The 18,914-nt window shown below is 61.4% G+C and overlaps 2 protein-coding genes across 5 annotated transcripts; one reads left to right on the top strand and one right to left on the bottom strand.

Annotated features, from left to right (window-relative positions):
- Nucleotides 1–47: 47 nt before the first annotated feature.
- Nucleotides 48–7,233, bottom strand: LRRC14 (leucine rich repeat containing 14). Of its 4 annotated transcripts, none has more exons than XM_032183363.1 (5): nucleotides 7,022–7,233; nucleotides 6,235–6,349; nucleotides 5,347–5,653; nucleotides 2,442–3,023; nucleotides 48–632 (listed from the first exon to the last, which is right to left on the bottom strand). In XM_032183363.1, exons 3-5 carry the CDS (start codon nucleotides 5,619–5,621, stop codon nucleotides 95–97), a joined length of 1,395 nt encoding a protein of 464 aa, XP_032039254.1. In that variant the 5' UTR covers nucleotides 5,622–5,653; nucleotides 6,235–6,349; nucleotides 7,022–7,233; the 3' UTR covers nucleotides 48–94. The 4 variants fall into 4 exon arrangements, with proteins under 4 accessions (XP_032039254.1, XP_032039253.1, XP_032039252.1 ...); XM_032183362.1 differs by having other exon boundaries at nucleotides 6,253–6,349; nucleotides 7,004–7,233; XM_032183361.1 differs by having other exon boundaries at nucleotides 7,004–7,233.
- Nucleotides 7,234–9,473: 2,240 nt separating this feature from the next.
- Nucleotides 9,474–18,914, top strand: RECQL4 (RecQ like helicase 4). Its single transcript, XM_032181187.1, has 22 exons — nucleotides 9,474–9,557; nucleotides 9,652–9,685; nucleotides 10,698–10,777; nucleotides 10,985–11,122; nucleotides 11,242–11,897; nucleotides 12,382–12,472; nucleotides 12,606–12,795; nucleotides 12,873–12,980; nucleotides 13,093–13,185; nucleotides 13,296–13,435; nucleotides 13,715–13,798; nucleotides 13,886–14,083; nucleotides 15,671–15,763; nucleotides 15,815–15,901; nucleotides 16,050–16,182; nucleotides 16,450–16,715; nucleotides 16,978–17,084; nucleotides 17,254–17,453; nucleotides 17,539–17,668; nucleotides 17,752–18,162; nucleotides 18,274–18,533; nucleotides 18,630–18,914. Exons 1-22 carry the CDS (start codon nucleotides 9,474–9,476, stop codon nucleotides 18,749–18,751), a joined length of 3,705 nt encoding a protein of 1,234 aa, XP_032037078.1. The 3' UTR covers nucleotides 18,752–18,914.

The raw sequence follows: 18,914 nt of genomic DNA on the forward strand, positions 1-18,914 counted from the left end.
GGGAGGCTGCACGAACCCGTCCTCCCCCACCAGACAGACGCCAGCCATTAAACACACCGATTTATACCACGCCCCCACGCCTCTGCTGCCCGTGCTACAGCGCGAAGTAGTCGAGGGCGCGGTGGCGGCTCAGGCTCGTGGTCCACACGGCCTCGTCCCGCCCGGCGCCGCGCAGCACCCGCTGCAGCTCCTCCTGCAGCGCCTCCGAGCGCTCCTCGTCCTCCGGGAGGTCCTCGTCGCCGCAGAAATCCACGGGCCGCGGGTAGATGACGAGGCGGAGGGCGGCGAGCGGCGCCGTGCCCACCGCCAGCGCCTTCACCCCCCGCGAGGTCAAGGGGTTGCCAAAAAACCCCAGGTAGCCCAGGCGGGCGCAGCGGCGGAGCGCCGGCAGCAGGGCGTCGAGGTGGGCGTCCGCCAGGCGGCACTCCATGGCGTCCAGGTGGTGCAGGGCGCCCGAGGCCGTCTCCAGGAGCTGGAGGAAGGGCTGCAGGAGGTCCTCGGAGAGGTTGTTGCCGCTCACGTCGAGTTTCTTCAGCGCGGGCGCGTGGGGGCTCCGGATGAGGTAGGCGAGGTCCCCCGGGAGGAGGTGGCAGAAGGGCAGCTCCAGGCTCTCCAGCGGGAGCTGCAGGGCGCTGGGGGAGGAAGAAGGGAGGCTGTGAGGGCTCCGGGGGCAGCAAGCGGACTACAGGCTTTTTGGGGTAGACGTGGCCTACAGACGTTTTTGGGGTAGACCTGGCCTACAGACGTTTTTGGGGTAGACATGGCCTACAGGCTTTTCGGGGTAGACCCGGCCTACATGCTTTTTGGGGTAGACCTGGCCTTTTGGGTAAACCTGGCCTACAGTTTTTGGGGTCAACCTGGCCTACAGACCTTTTTGGGGTAGACGTGTCCTTTTGGGTAGACTTGTCCTACAGGCTTTTTTGGGGTAGACGCGGCCTACAGGCTTTTTGGGGTTGACCCGGCCTACAGACCTTTTTGGGTAGACCTGGCCTACAGACATTTTTGGGGTAGACCTGACCTACAGACATTTTTGGGGTAGACGTGGCCTACAGGCTTTCTTGGGTAGACCTGGCCTTTTGAGTAGACCTGGCCTACAGACTTTTTAGGGTAAACCTGGCCTACAGGCTTTTTGGGGTTAGACCTGGCCTAGACTTTTTGGTAAACCTGGCCTACAGGCTTTTTGGGGTTAGACATGGCCTAAAAACGTTTTTGGGCAGACCTGGCCTACAGACGTTTTGGGGTAGACCTGACCTGCAACTTTTTGGGTAGGCCTGGCCTACAGACATTTTTTGGGTAGACGTGGCCTACAGGCTTCTTGGGGTAGACCTGGCCTACAGGCTTTTTGGGTAGACCTGGCCTTTTCGGTAGACGTGGCCTACAAACATTTTTTGGGTAGACCCGGCCTACAGACGTTTTTGGGGTAGACGTGGCCTACAGGCTTCTTGGGCTAGACCTGGCCTACAGGCTTTTTGGGTAGACCTGGCCTACGGACGTTTTTGGGGTAGACGTGGCCTTTTGGGTAGACCTGGCCTACAGCGGTTTTTGGGGTAGACCTGGCCTACAGACTTTTTGGGGTAGACCCGGCCTACAGGCTTCTTGGGGTAGACCTGGCCTACGGCTTTTTTGGGGTAGACGCAGCTTACAGATGTTTTTGGGGTAGACACGCCCTACAGGCTTTTTGTGGTTGACCCGGCCTACAGGTGTTTTTGGGGTAGACCTGGCCTACAGGCTTTTTTGGGTAGACTTGGCCTACAGACATTTTTTGGATAGACCTGGCCTACAGGCTTTTTGGGGTAGACCTGGCCTACAGACGTTTTGGGGTAGACCTGACCTACAACTTTTTGGGTAGGCCTGGCCTACAGGCTTTTTGGGGTAGACCTGGCCTTTTCGGTAGACGTGGCCTACAAACATTTTTTGGGTAGACCCGGCCCACAGACGTTTTTGGGGTAGACCCGGCCTAGAGGGTTTTTGGGGGTAGATTTGGCCTACAAACGTTTTGTGGTAGACCTGGCCTACAGGCTTTTTGGGGTAGACCTGGCCTTTTGGGTAGACGGCCTACAGGCTCTTTTTTGGGTAGACCTGGCCTACAGACTTTTTTGGGTAGACTTGGCCTACAGACATTTTTTGGATAGACCTGGCCTACAGGCTTTTTGGGTAGACCTGGCCTTTTGGGTAGACCTGGCCTACAGACCTTTTTGGGGTAGACCTGGCCTGCAGACCTTTTTGGGGTAGACCTGGCCTGCAGACTTTTTTGGCTAGACTTGGCCCAAAAACGTTTTTGGGTAGATGTGGCCTACAGAGTTTTTGGGTAAACCTGTGCACCTTCTAAAATTTTGGGTAGACCCGCGCGGTGCCAGGAGTTGGACTCGACGATCCTCACGGATCCCTTCCACCTCGGGGCCATTCTACCCCTCCGCTCACCCCGCGGGGCGCGCACTCACCCCAGGAGCTGCCGCAGCCGCCCCGAGAGGCGGCAGGAGCCCAGGTTCAACTCCCGCAGCCGCTGCAGGCGGCCGAGCCCCTCGGCCAAGCGCCGCAGCCCGTCCTCCGCCCCCGGCCGCCGCGCGTCCACGTTGCTGTAGGGCAACCTCAAGCTCTCCAACGCGGGGAAGCGCTCGAGGCGCGGCAAAACCTCGACCAAACCCGGCAAGCCCAGGTTGTTGAAGCGCAGGTCGACGCGGCGCAAGCCGGCCGGCTCCAACGCCTCCAGCAAGGCCAACGTGGCACCCAGGGACAACTCCTCGGCGTGGAAGTCGCGGCAGCGTAGGCGCAGCGCCCCGCCGGCCCGTAGGGCGGCGCGCAGGATGGGGCCCGAGGTGCTGTTGACGAAGAGGTCGACGCGCACCTCCACCGAGGGCGGCGGGGAGCCCCGGTGTCCCCCGGTGTCCTCGCGGCGCTGCGATGACTCCAGGCAGGCCTTGGCCAACAGCACGGTCCCCGACCAGAGGCTGAGGCTGTCGGGGCCCTGCTCAGCACCGTCCTGCAGGCCCGTCACGTCCAGCACCCGGAGGCACGGCCTGGGGCTGTTGGGATGGGGTATGGGGAAGGGTTTGGGGCGGGATCGAGCTGCTCTAGCCCCAAAAAGAGGGAGCGCCAAAGGGGTATCACCTGAAAAAGGGGTATCTCCCAAAAAAAGGGAATCCCCCCAAAAAAGGGGAATCCCCCCCCAAAAAAAGGGGGAACTCAAAAAAAAAAGGAGCAACCCCAAAAAAAGGGGCAACCCCAAAAAAAAGGGCAGTCCCCCAAAAAAGGGGAATCCCCCAAAAAAAGGGGCAACCCCAAAAAAGGGGCAACCCCCAAAAAAAAGGGGCAACCCCCAAAAAAGGGGCAACCCAAAAAAAGGGACAGCCTCCAAAAAAAAGGGGCATCCCCAAAAAACAGGGGAATCCCCCAAAAAAAGGGGCATCTCCCCAAAAAAAGGGACAACCCAAAAAAAGGGGCAGCCTCCAAAAAAAAGGGGCATCCCCCAAAAAAATGGGAACCCCCCCAAAAAAGGGGAATCCCCAAAAAAAGGGGCAACCCCCCAAAAAAGGGGAATCCCCCCAAAAAAGGGGAATCCCCCCAAAAAAAAGGGCATTTCCCCAAAAAAAAGGGGCAGTCCCCCAAAAAAGGGGAATCCCCCAAAAAAAGGGGCATCACCCCAAAAAAAGGGGCAACCCCCCAAAAAAGGGGAATCCCCCAAAAAAGGGGCAACCCCCAACCCCAGAACCCAACAACCGGCCCCAAAACAAGACCCCCAAGCCCCCACTCCGCCCCCCACAAAAAAAGACCCCCCAAAAGGGGCACCCCCAAGTCCAGGCACCCCATAACGAAACCCCAGGGACCAAAAATCCCGGTGGTGCCACCAGCCCGCACCAAACACTGGCGGGGGGGCTACCACGTGCATGAACCAATCCCAATCCCAACCCCAACCCCAATCCCGATCCTGACCCCAACCCTGATCCCTTCCCATCCCAACTCCGACCCCAACCCTGATCCTAATCCCAAACCCAATCCCATCCTCTCCCAACCCCAACCCCAATCCTGACCCCAACCCTGATCCCTTCACATCCCAACTCTGACCCCAACCCTGATCCTGACCCAATCCCAATCCCATCCTCTCCCAAACCCAATCCCAACCCCAACCCCAATTCCAACCCATTCCAGACCCTGATCCTAATCCTGATCCTGACCCCAACCCCAATCCCGAGCCCAGTCCTGACCCCAACCCCAATCCCAATTACAAGCCCCAATCCCAAACCCAATCCTGATCCTGACCCCAATCCCATCCTCTCCCAACCCCAACCCCAACCCCAATCCCAATCCTGATCCTGACCCCAATCCCAACCCCAATCCCATCCTCTCCCAACCCCAACCCCAACCCTGATCCTGACCCCAATCCCAATCCCATCCTCTCCCAACCCCAACCACAAACCCCAAACCCAAACCCAATCCTGATCCTGACCCCAATCCCAACCCCAATTCCAATCCCAATCCCAACCCCGATCCTGACCCCAATCCCAATCCCATCCTCTCCCAACCCCAACCCCAATTACAAACCCTAATCCCAACCCCAATCTCAACCCCAACCCTGATCCTGACCCCAATCCCATCCTCTCCCAACCCCAATCCCAACCCCAATTCCAACCCGTTCCAGACCCTGATCCTAACCCTGATCCTGACCCCAACCCCAATCCTGAGCCCAGTCCTGACCCCAATCCCAATCCCGACCCCAACCCCAACCCCAATCCCAACCCCAATTACAAACCCCAAACCCAACCCCAATCCCAACCCCAATTACAAACCCCAATCCCAACCCCAATCCTGATCCTGACCCCAATCCCAACCCCAATCCCATTCTTTCCCAACCCCAATCCTGACCCCAACCCCAATCCCAATTACAAACCCCAACCCCAACCCTGACCCCAACCCTGATCTCTTCCAATCCCAACTCCGCCCCCAACCCTGATCCTGACCCCAATCCCAACCCCAATCCAGACCCCGATCCCAACCCCAATCCCATCCTCTCCCAACCTCAACCCCAATCCCAACCCCAATCCTGATCCTGACCCCAATCCCAATCCCAACCCCATCCTCTCCCAACCCCAACCCCAATCCCAACCCCAATCTTGATCCTGATCCCAATCTCACCCCCAATCTCAACCCCAATCCCAACCCCAATCCCAAACCCAATCCCAACCCCAATCCCAACCCCAATCCCAACCCCAATCCCGATCCTGACCCTGATCCCTTCCCATCCCAACCCTGATCCCAACCCCGATCTCAATCCCGATCCTGATCCTGACCCCAACCACGATCCAGACCCCGATCCCAACCCCAACCCCAATCCCACCCCACACCCCTCACCTCTCATCCCGCCTCATCCCGGCGGCGACGGCGAGCAGCAGCGCCTGCAGGCACCCCTTCCCCGGCGTCCTTCGGGCCCGGCGCGGGCGGCGCGGGAGGCGCAGGACCGGGTAGGGCCAGGAACGCACCAAATCCCGCAGCAGCGGCACCCGCGGCTCCGCCAGCGCCGCCTCCAGCAGCGCCGGGTACAGCTCGGCCGGCAGCCGCGGTAACGCGCCGTGGGCACCGGCGAGGCGGCGGGCGCAGAGGTGGACGAGGGAGCACACGGGCGGCATGGTGGTTGTAGGGTCGGGGGTGGGTGGGGGTCCTAAATGGGGTTTGGGAAGTGGGTTGGGGTGGGGGGAGGTAGTGTGAGGGGTGTGGGGTGGGATGCTGGTCTTGATTCCAATTCTGATCCTGATCCCGATCCCGATTCTGAGCCTGATCCCGATCCCAACCCCAATTCCAACCCCAATTCCAACCCCGATCCCGATCCCAATCCCAATCTCAATTCCAACCCTGATCCCAATCCTGCCCCAATCCCGATTCCAACCCCAATTCCGACTCCAACCCCGATCCCCAATCCTGACCCTGATCCCTGATCCCAATCCCAACCCCGATCCCAATTCCTACCCAATCCCTACTCTGATGCTGTCCCCAATCCGAACCCCAATCCCAATCCCGATCCTGACCCCAATCCCAATTCCAACCCTGATCCCAATCCCAACCCCGACCCCAATCTCGACCCTGACCCAAACCCCAATCCCAATTCCAACCCCGATCCTGATCCCAATCCCAACCCCGATCCTGATCCCAATCCCAATTCCGATCCCAACACCCTATCCCAATCCCATTTGTGATCCTAATCCCAATTCCAACCCCAATCCCAGACCCAACCCCAATTCTGACCCCGATCCCAATCCTGACCCCAATCCCAATCCGCCGGCGAGGCGGCGGGTGCAGAGGTGGACGAGGGAGCACACGGGCGGCATGGTGGTTGTAGGGTCGGGGGTGGGTGGGGGTCCTAAATGGGGTTTGGGAAGTGGGTTGGGGTGGGGGGAGGTAGTGTGAGGGGTGTGGGGTGGGATGCTGGTCTTGATCCCAATTCTCATCCTGATCCTGATCCCAATTCTGATCCTGATCCCGATCCCAATTCGGAGCCCGATCCTAATCCCAACCCCAATTCCAACCCCGATCCCGATCCCAATCCCAATCTCAATTCCAACCCCGATCCCAATCCTGCCCCAATCCCGATTCCAACCCCAATTCCGACTCCAACCCCGATCCCCAATCCTGACCCTGATCCCTGATCCCAATCCCGACCCCAATTCCTACCCAATCCCTACTCTGATGCTGACCCCAATCCGGATCCCAATCCCAACCCCAATCCCAACCCCAATTCCAATCCTGACCCCAATCCCAAATCCAACCCTGATCCCAATCCCAACCCCGACCCCAATCTCAACCCCGACCCAAACCCCAATCCCAATCCTGACCCCAATCCCAATTCCAACCCCGATCCTGATCCCAATCCCAACACCCTATCCCAATCCTGACCCCAATCCCAATTCCAACCCCGATCCTGATCCCAATCCCAATCCCAACACCCTATCCCAATCCCATTTGTGATCCTAATCCCAATTCCAACCCCAATCCCAGACCCAACCCCAATTCTGACCCCGATCCCAATCCTGACCCCGATCCCAATCCGCCGGCGAGGTGGCGGGCGCAGAGGTGGACGAGGGAGCACACGGGCGGCATGGTGGTTGTAGGGTCGGGGGTCGGTGGGGGTCCTAAATGGGGTTTGGGAAGTGGGTTGGGGTGGGGGGAGGTAGTGTGAGGGGTGTGGGGTGGGATGCTGGTCCTGATCCCAATTCTGATCCTGATCCCGATCCCGATTCGGAGCCCGATCCTAATCCCAATCCCAATTCCAACCCCGATCCCGATCCCAATCCCAATCTCAATTCCAACCCCGATCCCAATCCTGCCCCAATCCCGATTCCAACCCCAATTCCGACTCCAACCCCGATCCCCAATCCTGACCCTGATCCCTGATCCCAATCCCAACCCCGATCCCAATTCCTACCCAATCCCTACTCTGATGCTGTCCCCAATCCGAACCCCAATCCCAATCCCGATCCTGACCCCAATCCCAATTCCAACCCTGATCCCAATCCCTACCCCGACCCCAATCTCGACCCCAACCCAAACCCCAATCCCAATTCCAACCCCGATCCTGATCCCAATCCCAACCCCGATCCTGATCCCAATCCCAATTCCGATCCCAACACCCTATCTCAATCCCATTTGTGATCCTAATCCCAATTCCAACCCCAATCCCAGACCCAACCCCAATTCTGACCCTGATCCCAATCCTGACCCCGATCCCAATCCGCCGGCGAGGCGGCAGGCGCAGAGGTGGATGAGGGAGGAGACGGGCGGCATGGTGGTTGTAGGGTCGGGGGTCGGTGGGGGTCCTAAATGGGGTTTGGGAAGTGGGTTGGGTTGGGGGGAGGTAGTGTGAGGGGTGTGGGGTGGGATGCTGGTCCTGATCCCAATTCTGATCCTGATCCCGATCCCGATTCTGATCCTGATCCCGATCCCAACCCCAATTCCAACCCCAATCCCGATCCCAAGCCCGACCCTGATCCCAATCCCAATCCCAATTCCGACCCCAATCCCAATCCCAACCCCAATTCTGACTCCAACCCCAATCCCCAATCCTGTCCCCAATCCTTGATCCCAATTCCAATCCCGATCCCAATTCCTACCCAATCCCAATTCCTACCCTGATGCTGACCCCAATCCCAACCCCAATCCCAATCCTGACCCCAATCCCAATCCTGACCCCAATTCCAACCCCGATCCTGATCCCAATGCCAAATCCAATCAGGAACCCAACCCTGATCCCAATTCAGACCCCAATCCCAATTCCTATCCCAACCCCCTATCCCAATCCCATTTCTGATTGCAATTCCAATTCCATCCCCAATCCCAACCCTGACCCCAATCCCGATCCCAATTCCGCCCCCAATCCTGACCCCGATCCCAACCCCAATCCAAACCCCGATCCCAACCCTGACCCCAATCCTGACGCCAATCCCAACCCCAATCCTGACCCCGATCCCAATTCCAACCCCGATCCCAATCCCAATCCCAATCCCAACCCTGACTCCAACCGCAATCCCAACCCCAATCCCTATCTCAATCCCAATCCCGATCCCAACCCCAACCCCGATCCCTGCCCCACGGTGGGACCCCCAAAATGGGCACCAGGAGGAGGGACCCCAAATATGCCCCCCCCCACCCCAAAGGCAGCCCCCCTAAGACAGACCCCATAACAAAATGACCCCCCCAGTGGGACCCCCAACCCCTGGCACCCTGAACCCCCCCAAAAGTCACCCCATGGCCCCCCCAACCCAGAAAACCCCCAAAAAAAATCCCCCCCAAAACCCAGACCCCAAAAACTGGCCCCATAACGAGCCCCCACCCCAAAAAAGACCCCCCAAAACGGGCACCCCCGAACCCGGGCACCCCATAACGAAACCCCAGCCCCCAACCCCCCCCCCCAAAAAAAAAAGAGGCGCCCCCAAACCCTAAAACCCCCCCAAAAATCCTAAAATCCCCCCCAAAATCCTAAGACCCCCCCCCCAGCGCCCCCCTCCCCCCGCGCCCTCCTCACCCGCCTCTGCCCCGGCCCCCGCCGCGCTTCCGCGTGTGCGCGCTGCGGCCCCGCCCCTCCCCTCCGAGAACCAATCAGAAACAAGTGCCGTGACAGGATCACGCCCCATTGCTCCGAGAGACAAATACTATTGGTTAGTATGTCTGTCAATCATCTTCCCAACGTTTCTATTGGCTGAGAGCAGCGGAGGGGCGTCAGGCGGCCCCGACAGAGAGGCGGGGCCGCGCCTCGTTGCTAGGAGAAACCGCGGCGGCGCCGCCTCCTATTGGCTGGCGCCGCTGCCCGTCACCCTTTCCGGCGCTGCTATTGGACGAGAGCGGCAGGAGCGGGAAGCTCGAGCTGGGCGGGAAGCGCTGAGGGGACGGGGCCGGTCCTGAGGGCCCGGGACCCCCAAAAAGGGCTCGGGACGCCCCAAAAAGGACCCAAAACCCCCCAAAAAGGGGCTCGGGACCCCCCCGAACCCCTCATGGAGCGGCTGCAGGCGGTGAAGGCGCTGCTGAAGCGCTGGGAGGCGGCGTTCGCGCAGCAGCAGGGCCGCAAGCCCGGCACGGTGCGGCCTAAAGGGGGGGGGAGGCCTCGTTAAGGGGGTCCCCAGCCCCCAAATTGCTGGGTTTTAGCCCCAAAAATTGACGTTTCGCCCGTAGGGAGACGTGGAGGGGGCGCCGGAGGACGTGAGGCGTGAGTTGGGGGTGGGGAGGGGTTAATTGGGGGGTGTTAATTGGGGGTGGGGGGGTGGGTGAGGGGGTTTGGGGGGGTTGGGGGGGGGACTGAGGGGAATTGGGGGGGGTTAGGGGGAAAATTGGGTGGGATTTGGGGGAATTGGGGGGGGTTGGGGGGAGCTGAGGGGAATTGGGGGGGAAATTGGGGGGGATTGGGGGAAACTGGGGGAGAATTGGGGGGTTGGGGGTGTTTTGGGGGGGAATTGGGGGGATTTCAGAGGGAATTGGGGGGAAATTGGGGGGGTTGGGGGAAATTGGAGAGGGTCTGGGGGGGATTTGGGGGAATTGGGGGAGAATTGGGGGGTTTGGGGGGCGTTTTGGGGGAAAATTGGGAATTTGAGGGGGGTTTGGGGGGGAATTGGGGGGGTTGGGGGGAAATTGGGGGGATTTCAGAAGGAACTTGGGGAATTGGGGGTGGTGGGAGGGGAATTGGGGGGGTCTGCGGGTGAAATTGGGGGGGTCTGGGGGAAATTGGGGAGAATTGGGGGGTTTGGGGGACGTTTTGGGGGGAAATTGGGAATTTGAGGGGGTTTGGGGGGGAAATTGGGGGGTTTGGGGGGGAAATTTGGGAGGGTTGGGAGGAATTGGGGGCGTTTGGGGGGGAATTGGGGTGGATTTGGGGGGAAATCAGGGGGAATTGGGGAGGTTGGGGGGAAATTGGGAATTCGAGTGGGGTTTGAGGGGGAAATTTGGGGCTTTGGAGGGGGAATTGGGGGGTTTAGGGGGAAAATTGGGGGGGCAGGGGGGAATTGGGGGGCGTTGGGGTGAGTTGGGTGGGGTTTGAGGGGAATTGGGGGGAATTTTGAGGGAAATTGGGGGGATTTGGTGGGAATTGGAGGGATTTTGGAGGGAAAACAGGGGAAATCAGGGGGATTTGGGGGAAATCAGGGGGATTTGGGGGGAATTGGGGGGCTTTTGGGGGGAATTAGGGGGGTTTAGGGCCTGCGGGGTGCCTCACCCCACTTTTTTAGGGCTGTACCGGGAGTACCGGGCGCTGAAGCACCGCGGGGAGCGATCGGAGCTGCCTGAGGGCAGCCCGGCCACGGAGCAGGTACGGGGCCGGGTTTTATCCCCCCGGGGGTCCCAAAACCATCCCTTATTAGGGTCAGAGCCCCCCTACCCCAACCGCCCCCCTCCCACGACCCCAAACGCCGCCCCCAACCCCTCCTCCCACCCCCCTCCCGGGACAGTGACGCCGCCAACGCCTTTTTTTTCTGCCAAAAACCCACTTTTGGGGTTTTTTTTTCTCCTTCTGCAGGACTCGGGCTCTTGGGGCGCGCACCTCAACCGCCGGCCCACGGCCCCAAAACCTGGCGCCCCCCCCCAACCCCCTCCAACGTCTTCGGCACAGCTTTTTGGGAACAAGCTCAAAGCCAACCTGGGCGCCGCCATCGAGGTCAGGAGGGGTTTAAAACCCCTCGAATAGGGTTTTTAAACCCTTTAAATAGGGTTTTTAAGCCCTAAAACGCCCCCAAGCCCTAAAAATGACCCCAAATCCTTCGGGGTTTCCCCCAGGAGAGGCCGCCGGTGCCCAGGAGGACGCTGACCCCACAGCCCACCCCCGTCCCACATCGGGATCCTCGTCCCACGACCCCACGGGGTGACGAGGACGGCGGCGACCCCCCCGAGCTCTTCCTCCCCCCCTCCCTGACCCCACTCATCCTCGCCGGGGGGCCGAAACCTCACCCCAAAGGGGAAAAATCCCGGCGGCTGCGGCAAACGGTGGCCAGGAGGCTGAGCAGCCTCGACGCCGCCTGGCTGCGGCGCTGCCAGGGCGAGCCCGACCCCAAAAAACCCCCCCGGGGGGGTGGCGAGCTTGGGGGCGTTGGGTTTAATGGGGTGGGGGGGGAAAACCTCGCCCCTATAAGGCTCTGCGCCCCGCAGCGGGGGGCTGAGGGGTCTGAAGGAGCTCGGGGCGAGACCGAGGGGGGTGAAAAGGGGGTTGGGGGCAACGGTGACCCCGCAGAGGGGGTTTGGGGGGGCGAAGGTGGCCCCAAAAAGCTCCCCGGGGGCGCAAATAGGGTCGGAAGGAAAAGGGGCCGCGGGGACAGCGGGGTGGGAGGCGGCGAGGAGCCGGCGAGGAAAAAAAACGCCGAAAATCTCCTGGGAGAGGTGGAGGAAGAGGAGGAGGAGGAGAAGCCGAGGCCCCCCCGCAGAGCTGCTCCCGCCAGGTAGGGTCCCTCGGGGTTTTTTTGGGGTTTTTTTTTTGGGTTTTTTGGTTTTTTCTTGTTTTTTGGGGGTTTTTTTGGTTATTTTTGGGGTGATTCGCCCCGATTTGGCGTGCCCGGAACCCGGGCGGCGTCACCTCGCGCCCGAGCACGCGGGGAGAAGGAGTCGAGAGATTTTCCTGCGTCTTTTTAGGTCCTTTTTTACATTTTCTTACAGAAAATTCGCTTTTTCTGCATTTTTTTTCCTCATTTATGGGGCGAGGGGGTTGTGGGGTCGCCCCCCTGCGCCCCTTAAAACCCACAGGGGCTTGTAGGGTCGCCCCATAAAACCCCCAGCGCGGCTCCGGGGGCAGCCCGCAAGAGGAGGACCCTTTTTTTACAGCACCAAAATCCTTTTAACCCTTTTTCCCCGAATTCTACCCCATTTTGGGGGGCCGTATTCACCGGGTCGTGCTTATAGGGCCGCGTTTTTCCTCCCCCCCCACAGACCCCCCCCGGGGAACTTCGTGCGCCTCAACCTCCGCACCCGCTCCCACGTGCGGGGCTGGGCTCTGCGGGGGAGACACCTCCGCCGCCAGGTAAAAAAAACGACACAAAAACGGGTCAAAAAAACGCAAAATCAGCGCCCGAAAACGCAAAAACGGGTCAAAAACCCGCAGAATCGGTGCCCGAAACCCCTTTTTCCTTATTTTTTTTTTTTTTACTTTGCAGGCGTGGAAGGAGAAATGGCAGAAGAAGGCGGCGCGGTTCGGTGGCGGCGGGGCCGCCTCGCCCCCCCCGTCGCCAAAAACCGCCGAAATGCCCCAAAAAGAGGAGGAGGAGGAGGAGGGGGATGAAGATCCTTTACCCACCCTGGCCGAGGTCGCCCTTAAGACCAACAGCGTCTGCCCGGAGCTGTGGGGTGAGGCCTCGGGGAGGGCTCCGCGTGCCCTAAATACCATTTTTGGGGTTCATTGACCCTTTTTGATTAATTCCCAGCAGAATTTGGTCACCCGGGGGGGGTCCCGGCCCCCCTGGAGGTGCCCCCCGAGCCCCCCGCCCCCGTGGAGCCCCTCTACCCCCTGGGGCCGGGCGGGAAGCTGCGAGGTGAGCCCGTTCCCCGACCCCATTACTCACTTAAACCCCTTTACCCTCCCGGGGGGGGGAGGGGGGCGCAAACCCCTTTTTAGGCTTTTTTCACCCAAATTTCCCCCCCCAGAGACCCCCCCGGAGGTGCTGGAGGCTCTCCAGGAGCTGGGCTTCGCCTCCTTCCGCCCCGGCCAGGAGCGAGCCGTCATGAGGATCCTCTCCGGTACCCCCTCCCTCTCCCCCTAAAACACCCCCAAACCCCTTTTTTTTTAATTTTTTTTATCATTTTTATTATTTTTATGTTTTTTTTTAATTTTTGGGGCCCCCCCCGAGGTCTTTCCACCCTGCTGGTGCTCCCCACGGGGCTGGGCAAGTCGCTGTGCTACCAGCTCCCCGCTTACCTCTACCGCCGCCGCCGCCCGCCCTGCGTCACCCTGGTGGTCTCGCCCCTCGTCGCCCTGATGGACGACCAGGTAACCGCCCCCTGAGGGTGACAACGACCCCCTGAGGGTGACAACGACCCCCTGAGGGTGACAACAGCCCCCTGAGGGTGACAACGACCCCGTGAGGGTGACAACAGCCCCGTGAGGGTGACAACAGCCCCGTGAGGGTGACAACGCCCACGTGAGGGTGACAACAGCCCCGTGAGGGTGACAACGACCCCGTGAGGGTGACAACAACCCCGTGAGGGTGACAACGACCCCCTGAAGGGTGACAACAACCCCCTGAGGGTGACAACAACAACCCCATAGGTCTCGGGGTTGCCCCGGGGGCTGCGGGCGGCCCGCGTCCACTCCAACATGAGCAGGGCGCAGCGGGAGGCGGCGATGGAGCAGGTAGGGGCCGTTTTTGGGGACACGGGGGGGCCACAAACTTATAGGATCGAGCCCCCCCACGCCCCTTGTCCCTTGTCCCCCCCCCAGGTGAAGCGGGGCGAGGTGCACGTGCTGCTGCTGTCCCCCGAAGCCCTGGTGGGGGGCTGGGGGGGCTCCTCGGCGGGGTCCTGCTGCCTGCCCCCCGCCGCCCAGCTGCCCCCCGTGGCCTTCGCCTGCATCGACGAGGCGCACTGCGTGTCCCAGTGGGCACACAACTTCCGGCCCAGCTACCTGCGGCTCTGCAAGGTGCGTGGAGGGGGGGGGAGCCTCTTCTTCCTCGCCTCCTCATCCTCCTCCTCTTCCTCTCCTCCTCTTCCTCCCCTCCTCGCGTCGTCTTCTTCCTCCCCTCCTCACGTCCTCCTCTTTCCCTCTTCCTCTCCTCATCCCCTCCTCTCCTCCTCTCTTCCTCCTCTCCTCCTCCTCGCCTCCTCCTCTTCCTCTCCTCTTCCTCCTCACCCCCTCCTCTTCCTCCCCTCCTCACGTCCTCCTCACATCCCCCTCCTCTTCCTCTCCTCCTCTCCTCCTCTCTTCCTCTTCACATCCTCCTCTTCCTCTGTTCCTCTTCACATCCTCCTCTTCCTCGTCTTCCTCTTCCCCCTCACGTCCTCATCTTCCTCTCTTCCTCCTCACCCCCTCCTCTTCCTCTCCTCTTCCTCTCCCCCTCACACCCTCCTCTTCCTCCTCACATCTTCCTCACATCCTCTTCTTCCTCACATCTTCCTCATGCCCTCCTCTTCCTCCTCTCCCTCTCCTCTTCCTTTCTTCCTCTCCTCCTCTTCCTCCTCACGTCCTTCTCTTCCTCATGTCCTCCTCTTCCTCCCCTCCTCACGTCCTCCTCACATCACCCTCCTCTTCCTCTCCTCCTCTCCTCGTCCTCACCCCCTCCTCCTCTTCCTCCTCTTCCTCTCTTCCTCTCCCCCTCACCCCCTCCTCTTCCTCCCCTCCTCACCCCCTCCTCACATCCTCCCCTTCCTCCTCATCTTCCTGCTCTTCCTCACATCCTCCTCTTCCTCTCTGCCTCACGTCCTTCTCATCCCCTTGTCTTCCTCTCCTCCTCTTCCTCCTCTCCCTCTCCTCTTCCTCTTCCTCCTCACATCTTCCTCACGTCCTTCTCTTCCTCCTCTTCCTCCTCACGCCCTCCTCTTCCTCTCTTCCTCTCCCCCTCATGTCCTCTTCTTCCTCGTGTCTTCCTCTCTTCCTCTCCTCTTCCTCACGTCCTCCTCTTCCTCTCCGCCTCATGTCCTCCTCACCCCCTCATCTTCCTCTCCTTCTCTCCTTCTCTTCCTCCTCTCCCTCTCCTCTTCCTTTCTTCCTCTCCTCCTTTTCCTCCTCACGCCTTCCTCTTCCTCCTCACATCTTCCTCACGTCCTCTTCTTCCTCCCCTCCTCTTCCTCTCCGCCTCACATCCTCCTCACTCCCTCGTCTTCCTCTCCCTCTCCTCTTCCTTTCTTCCTCTCCTCCTCTTCCTCTTCCTCCTCACATCTTCCTCACGCCCTCCTCTTCCTCTCCTCCTCATGTCCTTGTCTTCCTGCTCTTCCTCACGTCCTCCTCTTCCTCCTCACATCTTCCTCACATCCTTCTCTTCCTCACGTCTTCCTCATGTCCTCCTCTTCCTCCCCTCCTCTTCCTCTCCCCCTCTCTTCCTCTTCCTCCTCATGCCCTCCTCTTCCTCATCTTCCTCTCCCTCTCCTCCTCACCTCCTCTTCTTCTCTTCCTCACGTCTTCCTCACCTCTTCCTCTGCTCCTCACCCCCTCATCTTCCTCTCTTCCTCACATCTTCCTCACCCCCTCCTCTTCCTCCTCTTCCTCACCTCCTCTTCCTCCCCCCCCCAGGTGCTCCGCGACCGCCTGGGCGTGCGCTGCTTCCTGGGGCTGACCGCCACCGCCACCCCCGCCACGGCCCGTGACGTGGCCGCGCACCTCGGCGTCCCCCAGGGCGAGGAAGAGGAGGGCGAGGAGGAAGAAGAGGAAGAGGAGAAGGAGGAGGAAAGCCCCACGGGGCGCTGCTCCGCCCTACCCCCAAACCTCCACCTCTCCGTCTCCATGGACCGCGACCGCGACCGGGTAGGGGCGAGAACGAGGCGGGCGACCCCCGACGGGGGGGCACAGAAGCCCCCCCCTCACCCTGGGGACCCCCCCCTCACCCTGGGGACCCCCTCCTCATCCTCAAGACCCCCCCCTCACCCTCGGGACCCCCCGTTCTTGCCCTCAGGCCCTCGTCTCCCTGCTGCGGGGGGAGCGTTTCGGCCGCCTCGCCTCCGTCATCGTCTACTGCACGCGGCGCGAGGAGACGGCGCGCCTGGCCGCGCTCCTCCGCACCTCCCTGCGAGGCACCGAGCCCCCCAGCGACACGGGGACGAACCAAAAACGAGGTAGGGAAGCAAACCCAACCCCCCCCGAGCCCCCCGAGCCCCCCAACGACACGGGGAGGAATTAAAACCGAGGTTGGGAAGCAAACGCGACCCCCTCGAGCCCCTTTGAACGCCTCGACGCCCCCAAATCCTTCCGGATTTTTATCGTCTACCCCTTAAACTCTTAATTATGAAGTAGAAAATGGAGAATTGAAGCTGATTAGGGTGTGAAATTGATAAATTAATCGTTTTTTTTGGTAGGGAAGGGCACGCCGACGTGGGTGGCGGACGCTTACCACGCGGGGCTGAGCGCCGCCGAGCGCCGGCGGGTGCAGCGGGGTTTTATGGCCGGCCGGCTGCGGGTGGTGGTGGCCACGGTGGCTTTCGGCATGGGGCTGGACAAGGCGGACGTGCGGGGCGTGGTGCACTACAACATGCCCCAAAACTTCGAGAGTTACGTGCAGGAGGTGGGGAGAGCCGGGCGGGACGGGAAACCGGCTCACTGCCACCTCTTCCTGCACCCCGAGGTGAGATCCTAAAACAAAAAACCCGCAAAAAACAACGAAAAAAAAAAGCTCGAGGTCTCGCCCCAAAATTTTAGGGGTGTTTCACAGAGACTCAAGGATTTTTGGGGTGGGCCCTCACTCAGCCCTAAACCACCCGGGGAGCCCTAAAAGGAGAGAAAGGGTCCCAGGAGGGGGGCAGCCAAGCCTTGGTGTCCCCCGCGGGTGCTTCCTATGGGGTCACGGCGCCGTCCCCTTTCCCCCTATTATTTTTTTTTTTTTATAGGGTGAGGACCTCCACGAGCTGCGGCGGCACATCTACGGGGCCACGGTCGATTTCCTCGCCATCAAGAAGCTGCTGCTGAAGGTTTTCTCCCCCTGCAAGTGCCGGGAGCTCCACCAAAAACGCCGGGAGCTCAGCGGGGTGAGGAAAAAGGGGTCAAAAGGAGGCACCCCGCTGCGCTTTTTTGGGGTCGCCGCACCCCAAAATATTCCCCTCGGGGCGGGGAGCGGCCGGGATTTGAGCCCCAAACGCCGGGGTTTGAGCCCGAACGCCTCGAAGGAGCCGGGAGGGGACCGGGCAGGGCTGTGGGGACACCCCAAAAGGGAGTGGGGGCGGGATGGGACCGGTCCCCGCGCCCACCCCACAGGACGCCGAGGTCGAGGACGCCGCCGCGGCGCGGCCCCAACGCGTGTGCCACATGCACGAGCGCGCCCTGCCCGTCCGGCCGACGGTGGAGGAGCTGGATCTGCGCGAGGAAGGTGAGCGGGGCCGCGCCCGGTGCCACCGTGACCCCAAAAAAAACCCCACACACCCCTCCAAGTGTCCCCCCTCCGCCCCACGCAGGCATCGAGACGCTGCTGTGCTACCTGGAGCTGCACCCGCGGCGCTGGCTGGAGCTGCTGCCCCCCACCTACTCCTCCTGCCGCCTGCGGTGCTACGGCGGGCCCCGGCAGCTCCGGGTGGTGGCGCGGAGGTCAGAGCGGGCCGGGAAGGGGGCAAAACATCCCCTTTTAGTCCCGTTTTTTAACTTTTTTTGCCTTTTTTTTCGCCCCTCAGCTGCCCGCCTGTCGCCGTCTTCCTGGCCCGCGAGCGCCTGGCGGGGCGGCCGCACGCCGGCGCCGCTTCCCTGGAGCTGGACGTGGTGGAGCTGAGCGACTCCATGGGTTGGGAGGTGCCCCTGGTGAAACGAGCCCTCCGCCGGCTCCAGTGGGACCCCCTCCTGCGCCCGGGGGGCTCGGGGAACCCAAGGGGGGCAGAGAACCCAAGGGGGGCACCCCAAAACCCGCCCTCGGCCGCGGGGAGCGGCGTGGTGGTGGAATTCGCCGAGCTCGCCTTCCACCTCCGCGCCTACGGCGACCTCTCGGAGGAGGAGCTGGATTCCCTCTGCGAGTTCCTGCACCGCAGGGTGGTGGCACGGGAAAAAGCGGCGCTGGGCCAGCTGCGCGCCTGCTTCAGGGCCTTCAAGAGGTGGGGAGAGGGGGTGGAGCCCCCCAAAACGCCCCCAAAACGCCCCCAAATTCATGGTTTGGGTCCGTTCTGGTGCCGCAGTGGGGGCTGACGGGGTTTTTGGGGTCGTAGCGTGGCCTTCCCGAGCTGCGAGCCGCACCCCGAACACGTGGAGGAGGAGAGGAGCTCGCGCCTCAGGGCTCTGCTCCAGGACTACTTCCAGAAGGATCCGCCGGCCCCGCAGGACCGCGAGGAAGAGGAGGAGGAGGAGGAGGAGGAGGAAGATGAGGAAGATGAGGCCCAGGTGCGCGCCGACGTCCGCCGCTTCCTCGCCATCCGCCAGGACGAGAAGTTCTCGGGCAGAGCCGTCGCCAGAATCTTCCACGGCATCGGTGAGCGGCCGCGGGGCCTCGCGCCCACCTCCGGGGTTCCCCGTTTGTTTGTTTTTTGGGGTGAAACGGGCTGATTTTGGGGGTTCCGCCCCGCAGACAGCCCCTGCTACCCGGCCCAGGTCTACGGGCGCGACCGCCGCTTCTGGAGGAGGCACCTGCGCTTCGACTTCTACCGCCTCGTGCGCCTGGCCACCCAGGAGATCCTGGCGCTGCGCTGAGACCCCAAAAACGACCCCAAAGAACCTTTGGGACACGGGGGAGGCGCGGGGGAGACCCCCAGGGGGGCGTGGGACCCTCGTTTGGCCCCGTTCCCCCGCGTTTAAGCGGTTCCAACCTCCCCTGGGGGCGTGGAGCGGGTCCGCTGCCGGATTTTCTCTTGGA

Source organism: Aythya fuligula, chromosome 2 (assembly GCF_009819795.1).
Source record: "Aythya fuligula isolate bAytFul2 chromosome 2, bAytFul2.pri, whole genome shotgun sequence".
In the NCBI taxonomy this organism is placed as follows: Eukaryota; Metazoa; Chordata; class Aves; order Anseriformes; family Anatidae; genus Aythya; species Aythya fuligula.

Coding starts and splice junctions, on each gene's coding strand:
- LRRC14 (XM_032183363.1), bottom strand. CDS start 5,621: ATGCCGCCCGTGTGCTCCCTCGTCCACCTCTGCGCCCGCCGCCTCGCC. Junction 3,024..5,346: donor GGGATGAGGCGGGATGAGAG/GTGAGGGGTGTG, acceptor CCATCCCAACAG/CCCCAGGCCGTGCCTCCGGG. Junction 633..2,441: donor CGGCTGCGGCAGCTCCTGGG/GTGAGTGCGCGC, acceptor TTCCTCCCCCAG/CGCCCTGCAGCTCCCGCTGG.
- RECQL4 (XM_032181187.1), top strand. CDS start 9,474: ATGGAGCGGCTGCAGGCGGTGAAGGCGCTGCTGAAGCGCTGGGAGGCG. Junction 13,436..13,714: donor TCGCCCTGATGGACGACCAG/GTAACCGCCCCC, acceptor ACAACCCCATAG/GTCTCGGGGTTGCCCCGGGG. Junction 17,669..17,751: donor CTCCGGGTGGTGGCGCGGAG/GTCAGAGCGGGC, acceptor TTCGCCCCTCAG/CTGCCCGCCTGTCGCCGTCT.